Source organism: Panicum hallii, chromosome 9 (genome assembly GCF_002211085.1).
Source record: "Panicum hallii strain FIL2 chromosome 9, PHallii_v3.1, whole genome shotgun sequence".
NCBI lineage: Eukaryota > Viridiplantae > Streptophyta > Magnoliopsida > Poales > Poaceae > Panicum > Panicum hallii.
The window spans coordinates 60736007-60754040 of record NC_038050.1 but is presented as its reverse complement, the minus strand read 5'-3'; the positions used below and the strand labels follow the sequence as shown (position 1 = coordinate 60754040).

Here is an 18034-nt window from a genome sequence, read left to right as displayed (position 1 = left end):
CAAAAAACGGGAAGGGGAAAAAAGAAAGAAAATAAATCCGCTCTCCTCCTTCACCCACGGGTCGCTTCGTCCAACAACCGCGCGCGCCACCACCTCCTCCCTCGCGGCCTCGCTCTCACCTACCGACTCGCCCCGGCCGGCTCCGGCCGCGTATAAGTAGCCCCCGCCCCGCTCCCCTCCGACGCAGGAGACACCGCGCCCTCCACACGCACGCATCGCCTCTCCTCCACAACCCAAACTCTGACATCCCATTAGATTGTCCTAACCCCCCGCATTCTGTTCGCAATGGCGCTCGCCACCAACGCCGCCGCCACCGCCGCCATGTCCGGCGCGGCCGCGTCGCAGCAGCCCCGTCCACACGCGCCGGCGTTCCTCCCGCTCAGGCGCCGCTGCGCCGTTCGCGCCGTGCACGCCGCGGAGCCGTCGAAGAGCCACAGCATCCCGGCGGCCGCGAAGACCTCGTCGCCGACGGTGGCGCCCGAGAAGGAGGTGGGCCCCGTTGCGTCCCCGGCCCCGGCCCCGAAGGCGCCGGCGAAGTGGGCGGTGGACAGCTGGACGACGAAGAAGGCGCTGCAGTTGCCGGAGTACCCGAACCCGGCGGAGCTGGAGGTCGTGCTCAAGACGATCGAGGCCTTCCCGCCGATCGTGTTCGCCGGGGAGGCGCGCCACCTGGAGGAGCGCCTCGCCGACGCCGCCATGGGCCGCGCCTTCCTCCTCCAGGGCGGCGACTGCGCCGAGAGCTTCAAGGAGTTCAACAGCAACAACATCCGTGACACCTTCCGCGTCATCCTCCAGATGTCCGCCGTCCTCATGTTCGGCGCCCAAATGCCTGTCATCAAGGTACCTACCATTGCCATCCCCATCTACATCTCGATTCGAGAGAGGGGAAAAAAAATCTGATTTTGACCTGACATCTGTTCGAACGCTTGGTGCGCAGGTTGGTAGGATGGCCGGGCAGTTCGCCAAGCCGAGGTCGGAGCCGTTCGAGGTCAGGGACGGAGTGAAGCTGCCCAGCTACCGGGGGGACAACATCAACGGCGAGGCGTTCGACGAGAAGAGCCGCGTCCCCGACCCCCAGAGGATGATCCGGGCATACACCCAGTCCGCCGCCACGCTCAACCTGCTCCGCGCGTTGGCCACCGGAGGGTACGCCGCCATGCAGCGCGTCACCCAGTGGAACCTCGATTTCACCGAGCACAGCGAGCAGGGCGACAGGTGAAAACATCTTCCATGCACTGACGAATTGATTTCCTGGACATTTTTTGTGACATCGACGGCCGAGAATTAGCGCTTTCTGTTGGGAAAAACGTGGAGCAGAGTCGCTATCAGTTAAAATCGTCTGCTTTATCAGCAGCACCCCCGCGTATATCCCCCTATCAAGATAGCGTAAGATTTTGATTTGAAAAGGATAGAAAAGGTAGTGCTGCAGGAACTTGCGGGGGGTATCCAAACCTGTTCAAATTTTTAGATGCTGGTTTGTTCTAAAAAAAATTTAGATGCTGGAGCGAAAATTACCTATCACCAATTTTTATTTTTCGTCACAAAACGCAACCACTCAACTAAAAATAATCTTCTGAAGTTAGACTTGGTAATTGTCATGGTCGCATCGAATTGTACCGTGCAACCTGTTTGATGGGACTGTCTTTGTCCACACCCTTCATCAGCCTCCCACACTTCTTTTTCATTTTTCCTTTTTTCGAGGTTAATTCATGGACCATGCATAAAAACATTCATACGCACTATGGTACTGCAATTTATAGTGTTGATTTTATATCTTGAATTTGACCCCTCACCAAGGCACTACAACCTCATCGCAAGTTAGTTTACTACAATCAGTCCCTGTTGTTCAATAATAGCTGTTCAGATATTAAAATGTTATACAAATATAATAATCATACCATTTTGGTCAATTGTGATGTTGCCTAATGACCTAACCATACATGGTCGATATGCTGTAGGTACCGTGAATTGGCACATCGGGTTGATGAAGCACTCGGCTTCATGTCTGCAGCTGGGCTGACAGCGGACCACCCGTTGATGAAGACAACAGAGTTCTGGACCTCACACGAGTGCCTTCTCCTACCCTACGAACAAGCCCTGACCCGTCAGGACTCCACCTCTGGTCTTTTCTACGATTGTTCTGCCCACATGCTCTGGGTTGGCGAGCGCACTCGCCAACTTGATGGTGCGCATGTTGAGTTTCTCAGGGGTATTGCCAACCCTCTTGGCATCAAGGTGCGTCAAAACCAACTTCTTCTTCACAAACTGAAATATACTATGCTTGGTCTCATATGAAAAATATGGATTCCAGGTGAGTGACAAAATGAACCCTAGCGATTTGGTGAAGCTGATTGAGATATTGAATCCATCAAACAAGCCTGGGAGAATTACCGTCATTACAAGGATGGGGTCGGAGAACATGAGGGTCAAGTTACCTCATCTTATCCGTGCTGTCCGCCAGGCTGGACTAATTGTCACCTGGATCACTGATCCCATGCATGGGAACACAATCAAGGCTCCTTGCGGCCTAAAGACTCGTCCCTTCGACTCCATTTTGGTACGTTCCACTTTTCTATCAGCTGTGTTCATATGCTGCACCATTAGAACAAAGTTTTCTTTTTTTAAAAAAAAAGAACCATAGTTTGGGCATATGCTCAGCTGTGGCATCCATGCTTAGAAGCACTATGGAGGGTGATTTTTGAGGGAAAAATGCAATGACCAAACTAGCCAATGAACTGTCAAAGCTGAAACTGGCACTGTCCTGTTCCACTTGCTTATTCCAATCCATGTGAAGCGTGATGGAAGTTTCTGTTGCAACTAAGTCGTTTTAACTAGTTGGTGTATACCTTCCACGTTTTACATTTTTTTTAATAATGTACACAATGGAAGTTGGCCGCTGGTCAATGTTGTCACAAGTGTTGTATGCTCTCGGAAGAATCTAGACTAGATCCCCCCCCCCCCCCCACACACACACACACCAACACACACACAGTTATATAATTCTGTGATAGGTACTGAACTACTTATACACATGGCCATCAAAGGTTTCATGATTGTCTTGGTTCTTATTAGACTAGTCGCTATCCTAGGTGGTCACAAGATAGCAGTTATTGATGCAAGTGGTTCTACTGAACTCAGTTGTTGATGTGGGAACTAATTGGTTTGAAACTTTGAGGTTGGACGTTCTTGTAATTCAAAAAGTTTTAGGTGTGGTAACTACTGCGATGGTCACTATGGTACTATTATTTTTAAAAAATACTTCTGCCTATGTTCAACTGCAAAAATTAATAAAACGGCTTTTCAATGTTAAATTGATTAAGTTATATGCTTAATGATGGCTACATAATAAATAATTTAAGATAGATATGATGACCTACCTGCCCTATTATTGTTATTTGATTGAAGTGCGGCATATGGATCATTGGATAACATAAGTTAGAAATACTTCATTGTTTATAGCATATTCTTCACTTTTTTGCATCCATGTAAAAGGACTAATCATGAACTTTGGTTATAACAGGCTGAGGTACGAGCCTTCTTCGATGTGCACGAACAAGAGGGAAGTCACCCAGGAGGCGTCCACCTTGAGATGACTGGGCAAAACGTAACTGAATGCATCGGTGGATCACGCACCGTAACTTTTGATGACCTAAGCGACCGTTACCACACCCACTGTGACCCAAGGTTGAACGCGTCCCAATCTCTGGAGCTCTCATTCATCATCGCCGAGAGGCTGAGAAATAGGAGGATACGGTCATCATCTGTACTCAACAACATCTTACCCTTGCCACCTTTTAGTTTCTAAATGCGTAGGCAGGGGAGTAAGAGAGATGTGTGTATTCCATTTGTTGAAGGTTGCTCTTGGTAAAACTATGCTTATGAGCTATCTGAGCTCTGGGGTGGATTTGTTTAAATTTTTTATCTTTTGCATGGCAAATAGTATGTAATGATACATATGACTACACTCGCCGACACTTAAGTTTTTATTTATACTATGTATAAGAGAATAATCATGCAATACAGCTGAGTTGGTTTTGTGAATAAGTTACTGGCAGTTAAACTTGCATTCAGTCTTCCACTTAATGTATCCTTTCCAGAGTTTCACATGCAGCTGAGTAAGTGTGAGCCAAGCACATTCCAAGGTAGAATAGAGTATAGTAGGAATTTTGTAAAATTTTACAAGGGAACGGCCCGAATTTGGACTTGGAGGATATTCTTTTGTGATGGAAGAATAACTGGAGAAATAAAAATAAGGGCTAGATTTGAGATCATGCTCATTTCTCAAGTAGAGCTTGGCTGAAGCAATCATGTATGTCATGGCTGCTAGCAGGAGACGTTAATACGAAATTTGGCCATATGTTCTTTTCTTTTCTTTTTTACGTAACGAGTCTCTGTTGTCCAATGGAAGGGATACAAAGACATAATCAACAAAATGTTGTTGACTAGTGATCTTTACAGCAAATAGTGAGCTGTGGCACGGTTGAGTAATGGTATCTTGACTTTACTTCCGAACACCACATAAGCCACAAGGATCCAACGACGAGAACCGATACGTAATATGCATGGTTTCGTATGTAAATTAACACCAAGATCATGGAAAATAGGTTGAGCCAAGGTAAATCATAAGGTTGTAGCTAGATCTCAAGGTCAATTCATGAAGAAGCACAAAAAGGGACATTATGGACAATTTCTTTGTACTTCATGATTCAAATCTTAACTAATATGAGGGGATTGGTTATGCACGTTGCGGATGTGAACGTTGGAAATATGCGTCTAAATCTACCAGATTTTAATTCAAGGCAAATTATATAAAAAAATGATACTGCTATGTATTTCAAAACTAACAACGGATAGATTAAATAAAGTTGAAACAAACTCGTATATAAATCCATCACACTTACGGATCAGCGCTCCGTCCTTGTGAAGATACGACACAGTGCAGATGTAGTCGAGGCAGTGTAAAACGTAATTGCCTTCCCTCGTGCAAGCTTTACGATGGTAACGGCTCGGAGATACCGCTCATCCTTCTCCTCGGTGCATGCTTAGGAGAAGAGCTGGCGAGACTCAGCAACTCCGTACGACATCACAATTCACCGAAAAGAAAAATGGCAAAAGAGAAAGAAGATCGTGGATTTTTTCATCTATGTTCCCGGACATCTCCATGACTTCTTATATGCAAGAAGGCAACCCTCTGCTAACGTTTTCACTATAAAATCATCCACTAATAACCTCTTAATAATTTGGATTAATACTCGTGTATATACGCACGTGCGTGCATTATGTTGTGTAAACTAGCTCCATTCTTCCCTTTATTGACTATTCAACTATGGGAGAGAGCTTTCCTATTTAAGTTGACTTGCACCAACTCAAACTAGCAGTATGAAACTATTGGATGCCATACACTCTTACTTTGAAATTAAGCCTCATCATGGGCCTATTTTCCAGCAGTGACAAGGGAAGCGTTTAGGCGTCATAGATCACTCACTCATGAACTTGTTTGCCACTCTACTAGTCTCAATTAATTCTTACAATATCTGGGTTACAAGGAATTTCAGGTAGCTAGGGTAAAAATTCGAGCCGTAGGTCACTGCCGTTCCGCCGGACGCAGTTGGTTTACCGTTCAGTGGTAGCCTGACCGCTCCATGAAAAAAGAAGCAAGCCGCTGCTACTGCGCGACCCACTCGGGCCCAAAAGATACTTGCGGTTGGGCTTCAGTGGATGCCTGGGCCTAACTGGTTGACAGCCCATTCTATCTTCAATAAGTTCTTCATTCAGCTTTTCAGACCTTCAGACTCCACTGCATCTTCATTCAGATTCTTCAGAGCTTCAGCAGCGGCTTGCTTCTTCTTGCGACTCTTCAGGTTCTTTAGTTCCTGACATTGAACTTTTGTGGTTGAAATATGCACCAAGAATGCAAGCTGAAGCTGAGAACTACAATGACTTAATCAAGGGCAGTGTTCTTTCATGCCTCGGTAAGCTGGCTAGATTTCTTATCTGGTTGAACCCCTCGTTGCAGATCCAATTCAAAACCCCCCTTAGATTCCTGCCATGTCAGGTACCGCATCTGGAACTAAGATTGGTATCAGGTTCTAGAGGTGTAGCATACGTAACCATAGAAGGCACCAGAAATTTCACTTTGGTGTACAGACAGCAAAACTCGTGGCATGCCATCATAATGCTAATACATACACATGCCCTGAATCCGCTTTGGCATTTTCGTCCGCTTCAAAAGGCAAAGGAATACACATCGCAAGCAAACCCAAGATTCCACACTAACCAGAAAAAGGAGAATGTGATTCGACCACCAGGTATTTATCTATTAGCCACACATGTACGGTGGTGCTAGGTAGGTTCTGGTAGTCATCGGTTGTTCTGCACCCGAAAGGAAATTCCAATGGCATTTGCTTTTGAGTCGAAGGGCGCTTGGAATGTAGTAAAATGTAAATCACATCTACGAGGCTACGGCTTTTTTATTCATTCCTTCTAAATGCAGATCAATACTTTGGACCTGTCAAAACATCCTCAGTTTGGTGAGGTAGCGATGGGCATGAGTGGCTCATCGTGTTGGTTCATGCCAAATCTCCCGTTACCAGCACGCTGCCAGGTTTTTGTCCTAATCCAATCCGATCAGCTCGACCATAGGAGTCGAACCAAAAATGCCATCTTTACCAGGAATCTCCCGTTCGCCGTTTCCTCTGTTGGAGATCACGCGTGTTTCCAGACCTTGCTTCATCACATAACTCGAAACAGCAGTACGATTTGTGTACTGGGAGAGATTTCTGACGCCATTCTGCGGCGCCAACGGACAGCAGGAAGCGTCCAGGGCCCGAATGCGGTTCCCCCGCTATAAATAACCACACCGCGTGGTCCACCGCGTCCCCTCCTCCCCTGCTTTGGCATTTTCGCTTCGCTTGTCCCCGACGCGCAATTCCCACCGATCTCAACAGCTCTGATCCCGCCCCCGCCTCTACCACCGACCAGGACCCGGGGAGCGATGGAAGCGGCGGGCGACGGCCGGAGGGAGGGGGCGCTGGGGGCCCTCGCCGTGCTCCCCGACGAGGTGCTCTGCGCCGTCGTCGACCTCCTCCCGCCCGCCGACATCGGGCGCCTCGCCTGCGTCAGCAGGTACCCCGCCCGCCCGCATGCTGTGCCCCCTCTGCTGCTTCTTCGTTCTCGACGCCTTTCCAGATTAGCTCCCCGTCCCCGTGGTAGCTAGGAATCGCGGGTTCGGGCGACCGAATCGCGGGGCGTGAGTCCCTTGCTCTCAATTACATGGCAGACGGTTGGCAGAATTTTGCAGTGTTCAACGCAGAGTGGGGGTTGTAGCTTGGTGAGACGACAGCATCAACCGCGGAATGTGCGGAGGTCGCTGGTTCTGGTGATTGGTGCCCTTCGGGCTGAATGTTTCTGAATTCTAGCTACAGCTACAGCAGCCTACTTGCGTGCTGTGCTACAGAGTTCTTCTCAAACCAGATGTGCTACAGTGCGCGTGCTAAGAAACAAGGAGTTTCAGTGCAGCGAGTCATTTTTCATAAGCTTTGTGCTATGCTGAATTGATTTAATTGAACGCATTGTGAATGATAAATGCTCGAGCCTGGAATCTATTTGGTCACAGTAAGCTGCGCATGAAAAGAACACAGTTTATAGCCTTCAGAAACTGGCCTATAGCAAGGGACAACTAGAGCCTGTGGTAGCAGCTATGCAATAAAATAGTTATAATTATGAATCAATTCGTCAAAAAATTGAACATTTTTGCTAACAAATTCAGAGAAGATCACCCCCCACAAACAAATATAGAAAATTAGAAACTTACCAGTTCCTCCCAGTGATGCACATAGGATATGTCAGGATTCACTAGATATGTTTTTTTCTCATTCTCGTAGATAAGTGTATTACTTCCAAGGATATATTTGTAAGCCTGATCTCCAGGGTTTAGATGAGTTGAATCTCCTGACCTTTCCCCCTGTCAGGGGCGAAGCCAGCCCAGCTGATCGTCGGGGTCTTCTCCATTAGAAGACTGGGGTCAAGGCTGCAAAAAATAGTGATTTCCACTAGATTTGCTGGATTTTATCGGTGTCGGCTGACCCCGATAAACACCCCTAGCTCCGCCCCTGCCCCCTGTAGTCTTGACCACAAATTACAAAAATTGGGAGGTTTGTTCTTGAGGATTAATGAAATAGATCCAAATTTAAGGAGATTGAAATTCCTCTCTTGATCTCATCTGTGAGTATGAAATAAGATCCTAATAGTATACCTTGCTTAGCAAGCATGAGCTTGAAAACTTTGCTTCTGAGAACCATTTGTTTGCTAGTATCTCTTTATTACGTCCGTGTATTATCTGACATTATATTAATTTTTAATCACTTGCCAGTGTCATGTACATACTTTGCAATGAAGAACCTCTCTGGATGAGCAAATGTCTTTCAATTGGGGGTCCTCTTGAGTACAAAGGTTCTTGGAAGAAAACAACATTGTCCAGGTATAACAGTCATTTAAATTTTAGTAATGTGTTACTCATTTATGTTAAGCCCATTCTACTGTGTTACTTTTGTTGTCTAAGATATCATCCTTGTTAATCAATTGTAACCTTTTCAAAAAGGTTAGACACTGATTTCTTCATTTTCAGGCTTAGCCTATGTTCAGAAAATGATGAGAACTGGCAGAAACCTCGTCAGTTTGATGGTAATTAACACGTACCTTTTGTTTCCCATTCCTGCTTCTTCTTTTTTGTATATATTGGTTCTGCTCTTGTTCTCTACCTTTACGCTTACGTCTTCTGCAGGGTTCAGTTCTTTGTATCTATACAGGAGATGGTATAGATGTTTTACCAGTTTGAGTAGTTTTTCATTTGATGATGGACACGTGGAAAAGAAAGATGACCTTCTATTGGACCAATTTCGTTCTCAATATGATGGAAAAAGCCCAGTAAGTTCTGTCAACTTTTGGTTCAATTCAGATTCAACAACACTTGAATTTCTGCATTTTATTCCTGTATTTCCCCCACCCCCTGAAAGCTTCTTATGGTAGGTTGTGCTTACTAAATTGGCTGAAACCTGGCCTGCAAGGACGAAATGGACATTGCATCAACTAACAAAGGATTTTGGTGAAGTTCCATTCAGAATATCACAAAGAAGTCCTCAGAAGATAACTATGAAACTAAAAGATTATGTTTCTTACATGGAACTCCAGCATGACGAAGATCCTTTATACATATTTGATGATAAGGTATTCTGCATTCATAACTTAATTTCATTTGCTACAGAAGTTACCAGTAGAAAATGCTCATTTGACAAATCATTGCAGTTTGGAGAATCAGTGCCAGCATTACTGCAAGATTACAGTGTCCCTCATTTATTCCAAGAAGATTTTTTTGATATTTTGGATTATGATCAACGTCCAGCATTCAGATGGCTTATTATTGGACCAGAGAGATCAGGTGCTTCTTGGCATGTTGATCCAGGACTGACAAGTGCATGGAATACCCTTCTCTGTGGCCGGAAAAGGTTCGAGTTTCCTTTTGTTTTAACTATATTGAATGCTACCTGATAGTAATACCTGCATTATTTCTGATTCTTGGTACCTGAAACCGAATGGGTCCTTACTAAACTTGCGAATTGTTAACTTCTAAACTAGTGGTATATTAAGGTCATGAAATGTTTCTCTATCTCCGCTTGTATTCAGTTTTTCAAAACCACAGACTTGAAAAGGGTCACCCCTTGATCTGCTTATTTCTGTTTTAGTAATTAATTAATAACTTATCTTGTATGGTTGTATTCACCAATCATCACACTTCTATGTTGGATAAAACAATTTGTATTTTAAGATCGGACTTTAACACTTTTGCTGATTGTCCCCACTCTGCCAATGCTAACTGTTTAATGATTAAATCTTGATTTGCCACTTACAATATTGATCGTATTTTTCATAGATGGGCATTGTACCCTCCAGGAAGAGTTCCTGGTGGTGTCACGGTACATGTAAATGATGAAGATGGTGATGTTGACATTGAAACTCCAACGTCATTGCAGGCAATGTACTTAATAATCTGTTTTTTTCCTCATTTTCTTTAAAAATTTCTTTCCATAAAACTCAAGATTGATGTGGCATTTGCAGTGGTGGCTTGATATCTATCCACATCTTCCTGAACATGAGAAGCCACTGGAATGCACACAATTGCCAGGAGAGACTATTTTTGTTCCTAGTGGATGGTGGCATTGCGTTTTGAACCTTGAGACAACAGTTGCAGTGACACAGAACTTTGTAAACCAGTCTAATTTTCAGCATGTATGTCTGGATATGGCACCTGGTCACAGGCACAAAGGAGTTTGCCGAGCTGGTTTACTTGCTGTCCCAGGAAATTCTGTTAAAGATAATGAAAATCATCCATCTGTCCCAATGAGTGGATGGAACCACCCTGACATGAGCCGTAAGGAAAAAAGGTTCAAAGGTTCAGAATCACTAAGAACCTCAAATAGCATAAATCATTGTTCTGCATTTGAGTTCTCAGGTGTTCAAGAAAGTTTGGAGAATCAAGAATTCTCATATGATATAGGTTTCTTGTCACAATTCCTTGAGAAAGAAAGGGATCACTATTCTTCTATCTGGAGTCCAACAAATTCACTAGGGCAGAGAGAAGCAAGAGAATGGCTGCGCAGGCTTTGGGTTCTTAAACCTGAACTGAGAGAGCTAGTATGGAAGGTGTGTTTCACTTTGTCATTTTATTTTATTTTTATACTGGAATCAATTTTCTGTGCACGTAATGAATGTGCAGTTTTTTACTTTTAGTAGATTTTATCTGTTTATTGAGGATGTTCTTTTCCTTGTTCTAATTGATCTGCCTGTTCATACAGGGTGCATGTCTAGCAATAAATGTTGACAAATGGTATTCATGCTTAGAGGAGATATGCGCATGCCATAGTTTACCACTACCCACAGAGGATGAGAAGCTTCCTGTTGGCACTGGTAGCAACCCAGTAAGTACTTTCTCATTTGTTTAGTGTCTAAAAGTTACTGCTATCAAGAAACTATTATCGAAAAGATCAGCTTATCTGTTCATAGATGACAATGAAATATTCTGTAGTATCATGTTGATTTTAAGTCTTTACACACATATGTGTTGCACGTTGAAACAGATTCATGTTGGGTGTCATGCAACCTAGTTTACTTGTTAATGTCTCTGGCTTCAGCTTAGTAAGCTCATAACTTCAGCATGTTGATGGGTGCTGCATAATTACTCCCTGATGTACCATGAAATCAGCTGAACTATGAGATTGAAATTTCAATACTGTATTAGAATGGATAATTTCATTTTCAAGCTGCAATGTATGTTTGCAGGTCTGTTATTGGTGTCATGTGTAACATATGGTACAAACTTTATTTTCAGGTCTTCATTGTCTCTGGCAATGTGATTAAAATATATGCTGAAGGAGGATTGGCTTATTCTGTCCATGGTTTGGGCACAGAGGTATTGTATTGCTTTTTTCTGTAACTTAGTGTAGTTGAAAGTGCCATTTCTGTTATAGTGATAATTAATATTTCTGCTGCAGCTTGAGTTCTATGATCTCCTGCAAAAAAGTGGTTCACCTTTGATCAATCACATCCCTGAGATAATTGCTAGTGGCTTTCTTGAATATGAGGATGATATCTACAGGACAGTTCCATGGGATGGAAAAGGGATGCCAGATGTTTTGGCTAAACACTACCCACTGGAGGTTTCTTATGCAAACAGCTGTTTTCCTCTTGGGCTTTGGAGCAAGCAACGCTTTGGAACGAGCAGTTCACCTGATGTTTTAAACAGACCGATTTGGCCATACATGGTTACGAGAAAGTGCAAAGGAGATATTTTTGCTCGCATGTGAGTAACTAAGTATACGAGTTTTTGTTCTCCTAGCAGAAAAATATGGTTGTGCAATAATCATGACAATTTGAATCTACTCTTTCAGCCGTGATGTGCTGTCCAAGACTGATATTCTTCCTCTTGCGTCATCCTTGGGAGTTCAAATGCGAAATATACATCTATTACCTCTTCCACATATGGAGCATGTACCCAAATCTGGGAACAGTGATGTGAAAGATTGTGATGATGCTACGGTTCTACCTGAGTGGCAGCAACTAGTCTCTACTCTAAATCGGAGAATGAAGAATGTAAAGAAGCACCTAGCTAACTGGTGAGTGCGAATCATGTGCACATTTACTCAGCATAGCTATTAAGGGGGCACTAAAACACTACAGTTTCTTGCTCTGTTTTTTTGTTTGTGTAGACCATGTCATGTTTCAATCATACATTACTACCAGAGTGAACTAAAAATTTAATCAAAGTATAAGAGGGCTCATGGAAACTTAAAATTTTGTTACCCACTGACCACTGTGCTTGGGCTTCCAATAATATTCGTAGAGTTATGTTAGATAGGTCTTCATTAAATCATGGAATATCACAAATAGGTTGTTTTAACAGTTTAAAGTTTCCACAAAAGTAAAATCATAACCGCAATAAATTACATGTTGATTTGCACAGAATTTGTTTAGCCAGTTATGCATCCACAATGTTTATGTTGCTACCCAATTTGATAACAAGCTTTTATACCTGAACATTTTTTTTTCACTTGTCTGCTTAGGGGGAACTCTGTCCCACAAGTTCTAATTGAGAAAGCTGAAGGATATCTACCTCCCAATATGGACTTCCTCATCAAGTTCGTTAAGGTGACTTTGCAGTTTTCTTTTCTTTATATTTAACTTGTGCCAAATGTTAGGCTTAATGTTTGCTTATTAAAATAACAGGATGATGGTGATCTAGTGCACCCACTCCCCTCTTGGATACACTCAGATATAATGGATGATAACATTCTCATTGAGGGGATCACAGAATCGAGTTCTTCCAGTAGCAGCAAAGGAAGTCATGAAGCAGATCCGGAAAAAATGAGTGCAATTCACATAATTGATTTCAGTGATCTGTCCATTGGTGAGCAGCCGATTAACTTTGGCTCCTTAGTAGTTTAGCATTGATTACGTTTTCTTGTCTACATAAAAAAAATTATTTTGTGACATGCATCACTGACTGATAAAACTAAAGATGTAATAACCGGAGTTTGCATAACTGTTTGTCGAGAAAAAAAATCTGGTCGTTCAAAATTCTGAACTGTGGCCTGTTCCTTGCGTAAGATTTTGAATTTTCAAATTGCAGTTTTGAATTGATATTAGAAGTAACGCTAAGTTTTGGACGGAGAGGTCATTTAAATGATGGTCATCAGTAGCTTACCGATAGATAAAGCAAGATACCTACATCTGTCTACTTTTTCTTTAAATTCCAGTGAAGTTTACAATTATCTTGTGAGATCTAATTATGCACGTGTTAGCAGGGGATCCTCTGTGTGACATTATTCCATTGCACTTGGATGTTTTCCGGGGTGATACTGACCTTCTGAGGGAATTCCTACGGAGCTATCAGCTTCCTTTACTGAGGGGGGAATCAAATACTGATATATACAAGTCAGTGAAAAATTCAAAGTTCAGCAGAGCATCATATCGTGCAATGTAAGCATTGTTTTGATTTAGAGGGATTCCTCCATCCGTGTTTTACTTATCCTTCTCTCTGCTGTATCCCAAGTTAATGGATTATTACCAGAAGTTCTTCGCCAGTTTCTTTGCATTTTAAAACTTGCTCGCATTGACATAGGATTTTCAGCAAAGATCTCACCATGGTTCCTTATTTGTGATTTGCCACAAGGATCATATAAGCTGGATGCAGTATCCGTTCTGGCTTGACAAGATATAACAGCAACATTCTCGCCTGGCTTGTTTGCAGGTGCTACTGTATACTACACGAGGACAATGTCTTGGCAGCTATATTCAGCTTGTGGAAGGAGCTAAGGGCTGCGACTTCCTGGGAGGACATTGAGAACTTCGTATGGGGAGAGCTGAATCAATACCAGGAATCCTGCACTCCGTAGTCAGTTGGCTCTGCTTAACTAACACCGGCAAGACTCAAAAAACGTGTTCAGATCACGTACTCCTTAACATATGCAACTTCAAAGAGCAGAAAATAATGAAGACCCAACACACCCATTGCATGTTAGTATTTCCTGGGCAGTCGATACGTGGAAGTGCCCTCAGATGATTTTTGTAACTTGAAATACATGGCCACATAGGAACACTTGCAGACAATCGATCTACACTCCCGTGCAAGAAAGTAAACAGTCTGACTCATGAGCGACCTGCTGCTCAATGATTTTGGGGCGGTCTGATTCTGAGTCGTAAATCGGTGAATGGATTGCGAAAGGAAGGTATAATGATGTATCATTGATTTAATGCCGTAGGAGTATTTCTGTTGACTATTTAATGCCGCCCACAAAAATTCGAAGCCGAAACGAACTCGGGCTCAGCGGAGAGCGGACTCCGAGTCCGATCCGCCGCGTACGCGCGCGCCTGCGGCTCCATCCATATAAGGCCACAGAACACGCGCGCATAGGCGTAGCAGCTCCCGTAGCTCCAGCTCTGTTCGCGCCAAAAACGCCGAGCATCAAAGGCAGCTCCACCGCCACCGGTGAGCGTCTCGGTCGATCGGCGCGCGCGTCGAGCAAGTCCATGGCGGGGGCGCCCGGCGGCAACAACGACGGTCTCGTCCCTCGGATCATGTCGAGGGCCGAGTTGGTGAGGCTCTGGGAGGACCTGTTCGACAGGGACTCGGAGGCCGCCGACGAGCTATTCTTCGCCGCGCTGCTGCGGGACGCCCGGGCCGAGTACGCCCGCGGCGCAGCCCGGAAGGGGCACGGGCAGGAGGAGGAGGGCAAGGACGACGACGACGAGGAGGAGCAACGGCGCGCGCGCGTCTTCCAGCCGTGGGAGCCGCCAGCGCCCGGCTCGGCGATGCCGCCACCACCACCACCAGCGGCGGCGGCACCCCCGGTTAAGCGAGCCGTGGTGCTGGCCCTGCGCGCGCCGCCGCACCTGCTGGCTCGCAAGCACGAGAGGACGCCGTCGGAACCCAAGAAACCCCGTGCCGCCTAGAAGATCTCCGTGTAGCGGCCGTGGACGCCGACCCGGCCGGCTTGCTCATCCGTCGGACGATCGATCTTTCTCTACGAATGTGATCGTGCGCCGTCGTCTTCTCTCTCTCTCTCTCTCTTTTTCTGATTCTGCCACCTTCATGCTCGATTGTGTGACATGGCATGGCCGCGCCATTAACTGGTTCTCTTTTGTTTAGGGCCTAACTGCGGACTGTGTAAACAAAAAACTGCGTGTAGAAAAGAAGAGCTCTGTACTTTTGTCTGAATTTAAGCTTTGAATATTTTAATTTCCTCGCTTTTCACATGCCGCGCAAGACGCATCTGCATTACGTTCTAGAATGGCTTAAACGTCTCAAAGAATCGAGTTCGACTAATTACGAAAGCACATTTAATTTCAGGTTTATGCTCTTGTAAACTCACATTCCGTACCAAACTAGGAGCTGTTCTTGGCACGCAGCCAGAAAAAAAAAAGGGAAGGAAAAACAAATATAAAGAGCACAAATGACATCCCCTGCACTATATTTTTGTTAACTCTGTTATCATAGAAATCAGAGCACCCATTGTGGAAAAGTTTACAGACAAATGCTGGCATGGCTGTCCCAGACGGCTATTATCGTGTCTATTTGCCATAGCTACACCTTTAAACCATGATTAAGTTTTTTTTATCTAAGGAGCCTTGACATACCTCTGTAGCTTTAGATCCAAGATATCTTAGAGCTACAAATACCTATTTCCAAAACAAAAAAAAAGTCCACATCTGTACCAAACATCCTATCATAGGATTTTCTGCGTTCCTATTAACCTAGCTTGTGCATGACATGTTTGGAAGTCCTCGACCAAACGAGTATTTCACGGAAAGCCGACAAGAAATTCCATTAATAACCGACCGTTTTGATTCTTTAGAATAACTAGATGAATTTAGTATATCCTTTTAGGAGGCCCCCAATAACCATGGATCGAACCTATCCTATTTTTACAGTGCGATGGGTGGTTGTTCACGGATTAGCTGTACCCACGGTTTTTTTCTTGGGATCAATATCAGCAATGCAGTTCATCCAACGATAAACCAAATTCCAACTATAGAACTATGACACAATCAAACCCGAATGAACAAAATGTTACACTGTAGAGTGTAGACATTGGGACGGTATTAAGCTTATGAATATTGTTGAAATAACATAGAGATGAATAGGTGATGTGCCAGTGGGGGCATGTGACCCCCAAATCAATGTTTTTGTTATCAGTGAACTCAGTCTCTTTCTTTTGAAGCCTTAATGGTGAGTTGGGTTCATTGATGACACCGTCTTTGCTAAACCGTATTTTTAAAACTGCACTCAATAGCCTCGCTAACGAGAATTTCTACAAAAATTCATTAGTTTCACGAGAACAATGCAGGCTTCTCAACGAAATGTGATAACGTGAACAAATCCATGGCACCGGTTGGATCTTTATCAAGACATTATGGAAATTGTCTTCTCGCGTTGTGGACAAGTAGGATGATGATAATAACAACAGAAACGGAAATCTGTGCTTTTCTGGATTCTCATTTGCAAACCTACCTTTGATGAGAAGTGATAACGTGTTTGTACTTATATTTGTTTTAAACAATAATTTATATGTGAGTATGGATGTGTTGGAGAGTTGCGAGCATGGTAAGCGTAGGACATATAGGAGCCGAGCTACATTGAAATTTAACAAGGCCTCGCAAACGGTACTTTTTCCCGACAGATGCTTTCGCACAGAAAAATCTATTTGGAGTGAAGTACATATACTAATAAAGACACACCACTAATATGTTTCTTCTTTAGTAGAATAGATAGTATTAGTAGGTAAAATAACCCGCTAGAGCCCCTAGAAGTTACGCCTTGCGAACAGTAAAAGGTAAAATCATAAAGTTGTAAAAAAAAAGAACACACCACAAAGTTAAAAAGGTGGCAAAACAACAATTGCACTTCAAAATAGAGCTAAGAACAAATTTGCCCTATTTTTTCTAGCATGTTTTATTAGCTTTGTAGAGGGTTAAAATTAAAGGAATTTTCTAATCAAGTGGTCAAAACAGACGAACGGAATGTATACGTCAGCCGGTAAGGTTCCTTCTGGTGGAATCTAACCATCCAGATTCAAGTTCTCGACTCGGCACATATGCTCATATTTTTTGAATTTATTCCATAATTTAACCGGAAGCTATTCTTTCAATGGTGAGCTACATACACATCAACAGCGAGATGCGTATGGTCACATCGTCAATTTTGAGGATCTAGCGGTTCAGTCTCTCGGAGATGTCTATGTCTAAACTATATTTTGCAAAACAAAATGATCAAAACAGATTACCAGCCTTAATTAGCTTGCACGTCGTGGTTTAGGGCAGCGAAAAGGGGAAGACAGCGTGCCTAAATAGATGAACTCAACTAAAGGCAAGTACATTAGAGCAGTCTAATAAGTGATCTTATACAGTATGACTGGACAGACAAACTCTACAATAGTTATCTTGTAGTAGTACCATATCCCTTAAGTTGTGAAGTGAAAAAAAATATATTGTGAGTACCATGATAACAACAACAATTCATACAATGATGAATAAGCGATCTCATAGCTCTTAATTAGCCTATAAAAACGGTTGTTTTGCGAAGCAACCACCTCAATCTCTCTCCTCATGAAGCAACCACCCCAATCTCTCTCCTCTCCCTCTCTCCTCCATATCATTAAAAATTCTACTGTACAAGACAATGTATGAGACGGCGAGCATGTAGCAATTTACTTGCCCTAATTGCCCTAATTAGTGAGTACCCAGATTATTTGATAAAAAACTGTTCAAAAAACTACATTTATACTTTTTGTGGATAGAGGGAGTATGTCAAATAAAGCAATATCCTACCTTTTTTTGTACTTAGGAGCCAGTGCTTTTATTTCCGGTGGTCTGCATGCCATGAATTGTTTTTTAAGCATGGGTAATTTCCATGAAATTTCACATGATAAAGTAATACTGCAAATCAGCAAATGAATGCAAGCTATGTTATTGCAACTAGACGATA

The 18034-nt window shown here is 43.5% G+C and overlaps 3 protein-coding genes across 3 annotated transcripts; all 3 read left to right on the top strand.

Moving 5' to 3' along the window:
• Window positions 1-198: 198 nt before the first annotated feature.
• LOC112877846 (phospho-2-dehydro-3-deoxyheptonate aldolase 1, chloroplastic-like) lies at window positions 199-4060 on the top strand. The gene is made up of 5 exons (XM_025942217.1): window positions 199-840; window positions 938-1215; window positions 1959-2235; window positions 2312-2557; window positions 3521-4060. The coding sequence occupies exons 1-5, from the start codon at window positions 286-288 to the stop codon at window positions 3803-3805; spliced, it is 1641 nt and encodes a 546-aa protein (XP_025798002.1). The 5' UTR covers window positions 199-285; the 3' UTR covers window positions 3806-4060.
• Window positions 4061-6885: 2825 nt separating this feature from the next.
• LOC112875889 (F-box protein At1g78280) lies at window positions 6886-14282 on the top strand. Its single transcript, XM_025939894.1, has 16 exons — window positions 6886-7125; window positions 8372-8479; window positions 8627-8682; window positions 8783-8925; window positions 9028-9225; window positions 9304-9503; window positions 9929-10028; window positions 10114-10698; window positions 10851-10973; window positions 11384-11464; window positions 11547-11854; window positions 11943-12167; window positions 12615-12699; window positions 12778-12958; window positions 13356-13530; window positions 13802-14282. Exons 1-16 carry the CDS (start codon window positions 6995-6997, stop codon window positions 13944-13946), a joined length of 2844 nt encoding a protein of 947 aa, XP_025795679.1. The 5' UTR covers window positions 6886-6994; the 3' UTR covers window positions 13947-14282.
• Window positions 14283-14318: 36 nt separating this feature from the next.
• On the top strand, window positions 14319-15233 carry LOC112875890. The gene is made up of 2 exons (XM_025939895.1): window positions 14319-15088; window positions 15200-15233. Exon 1 carries the CDS (start codon window positions 14335-14337, stop codon window positions 15001-15003), a length of 669 nt encoding a protein of 222 aa, XP_025795680.1. The 5' UTR covers window positions 14319-14334; the 3' UTR covers window positions 15004-15088; window positions 15200-15233.
• The last annotated feature ends 2801 nt before the right edge of the window (window positions 15234-18034 follow it).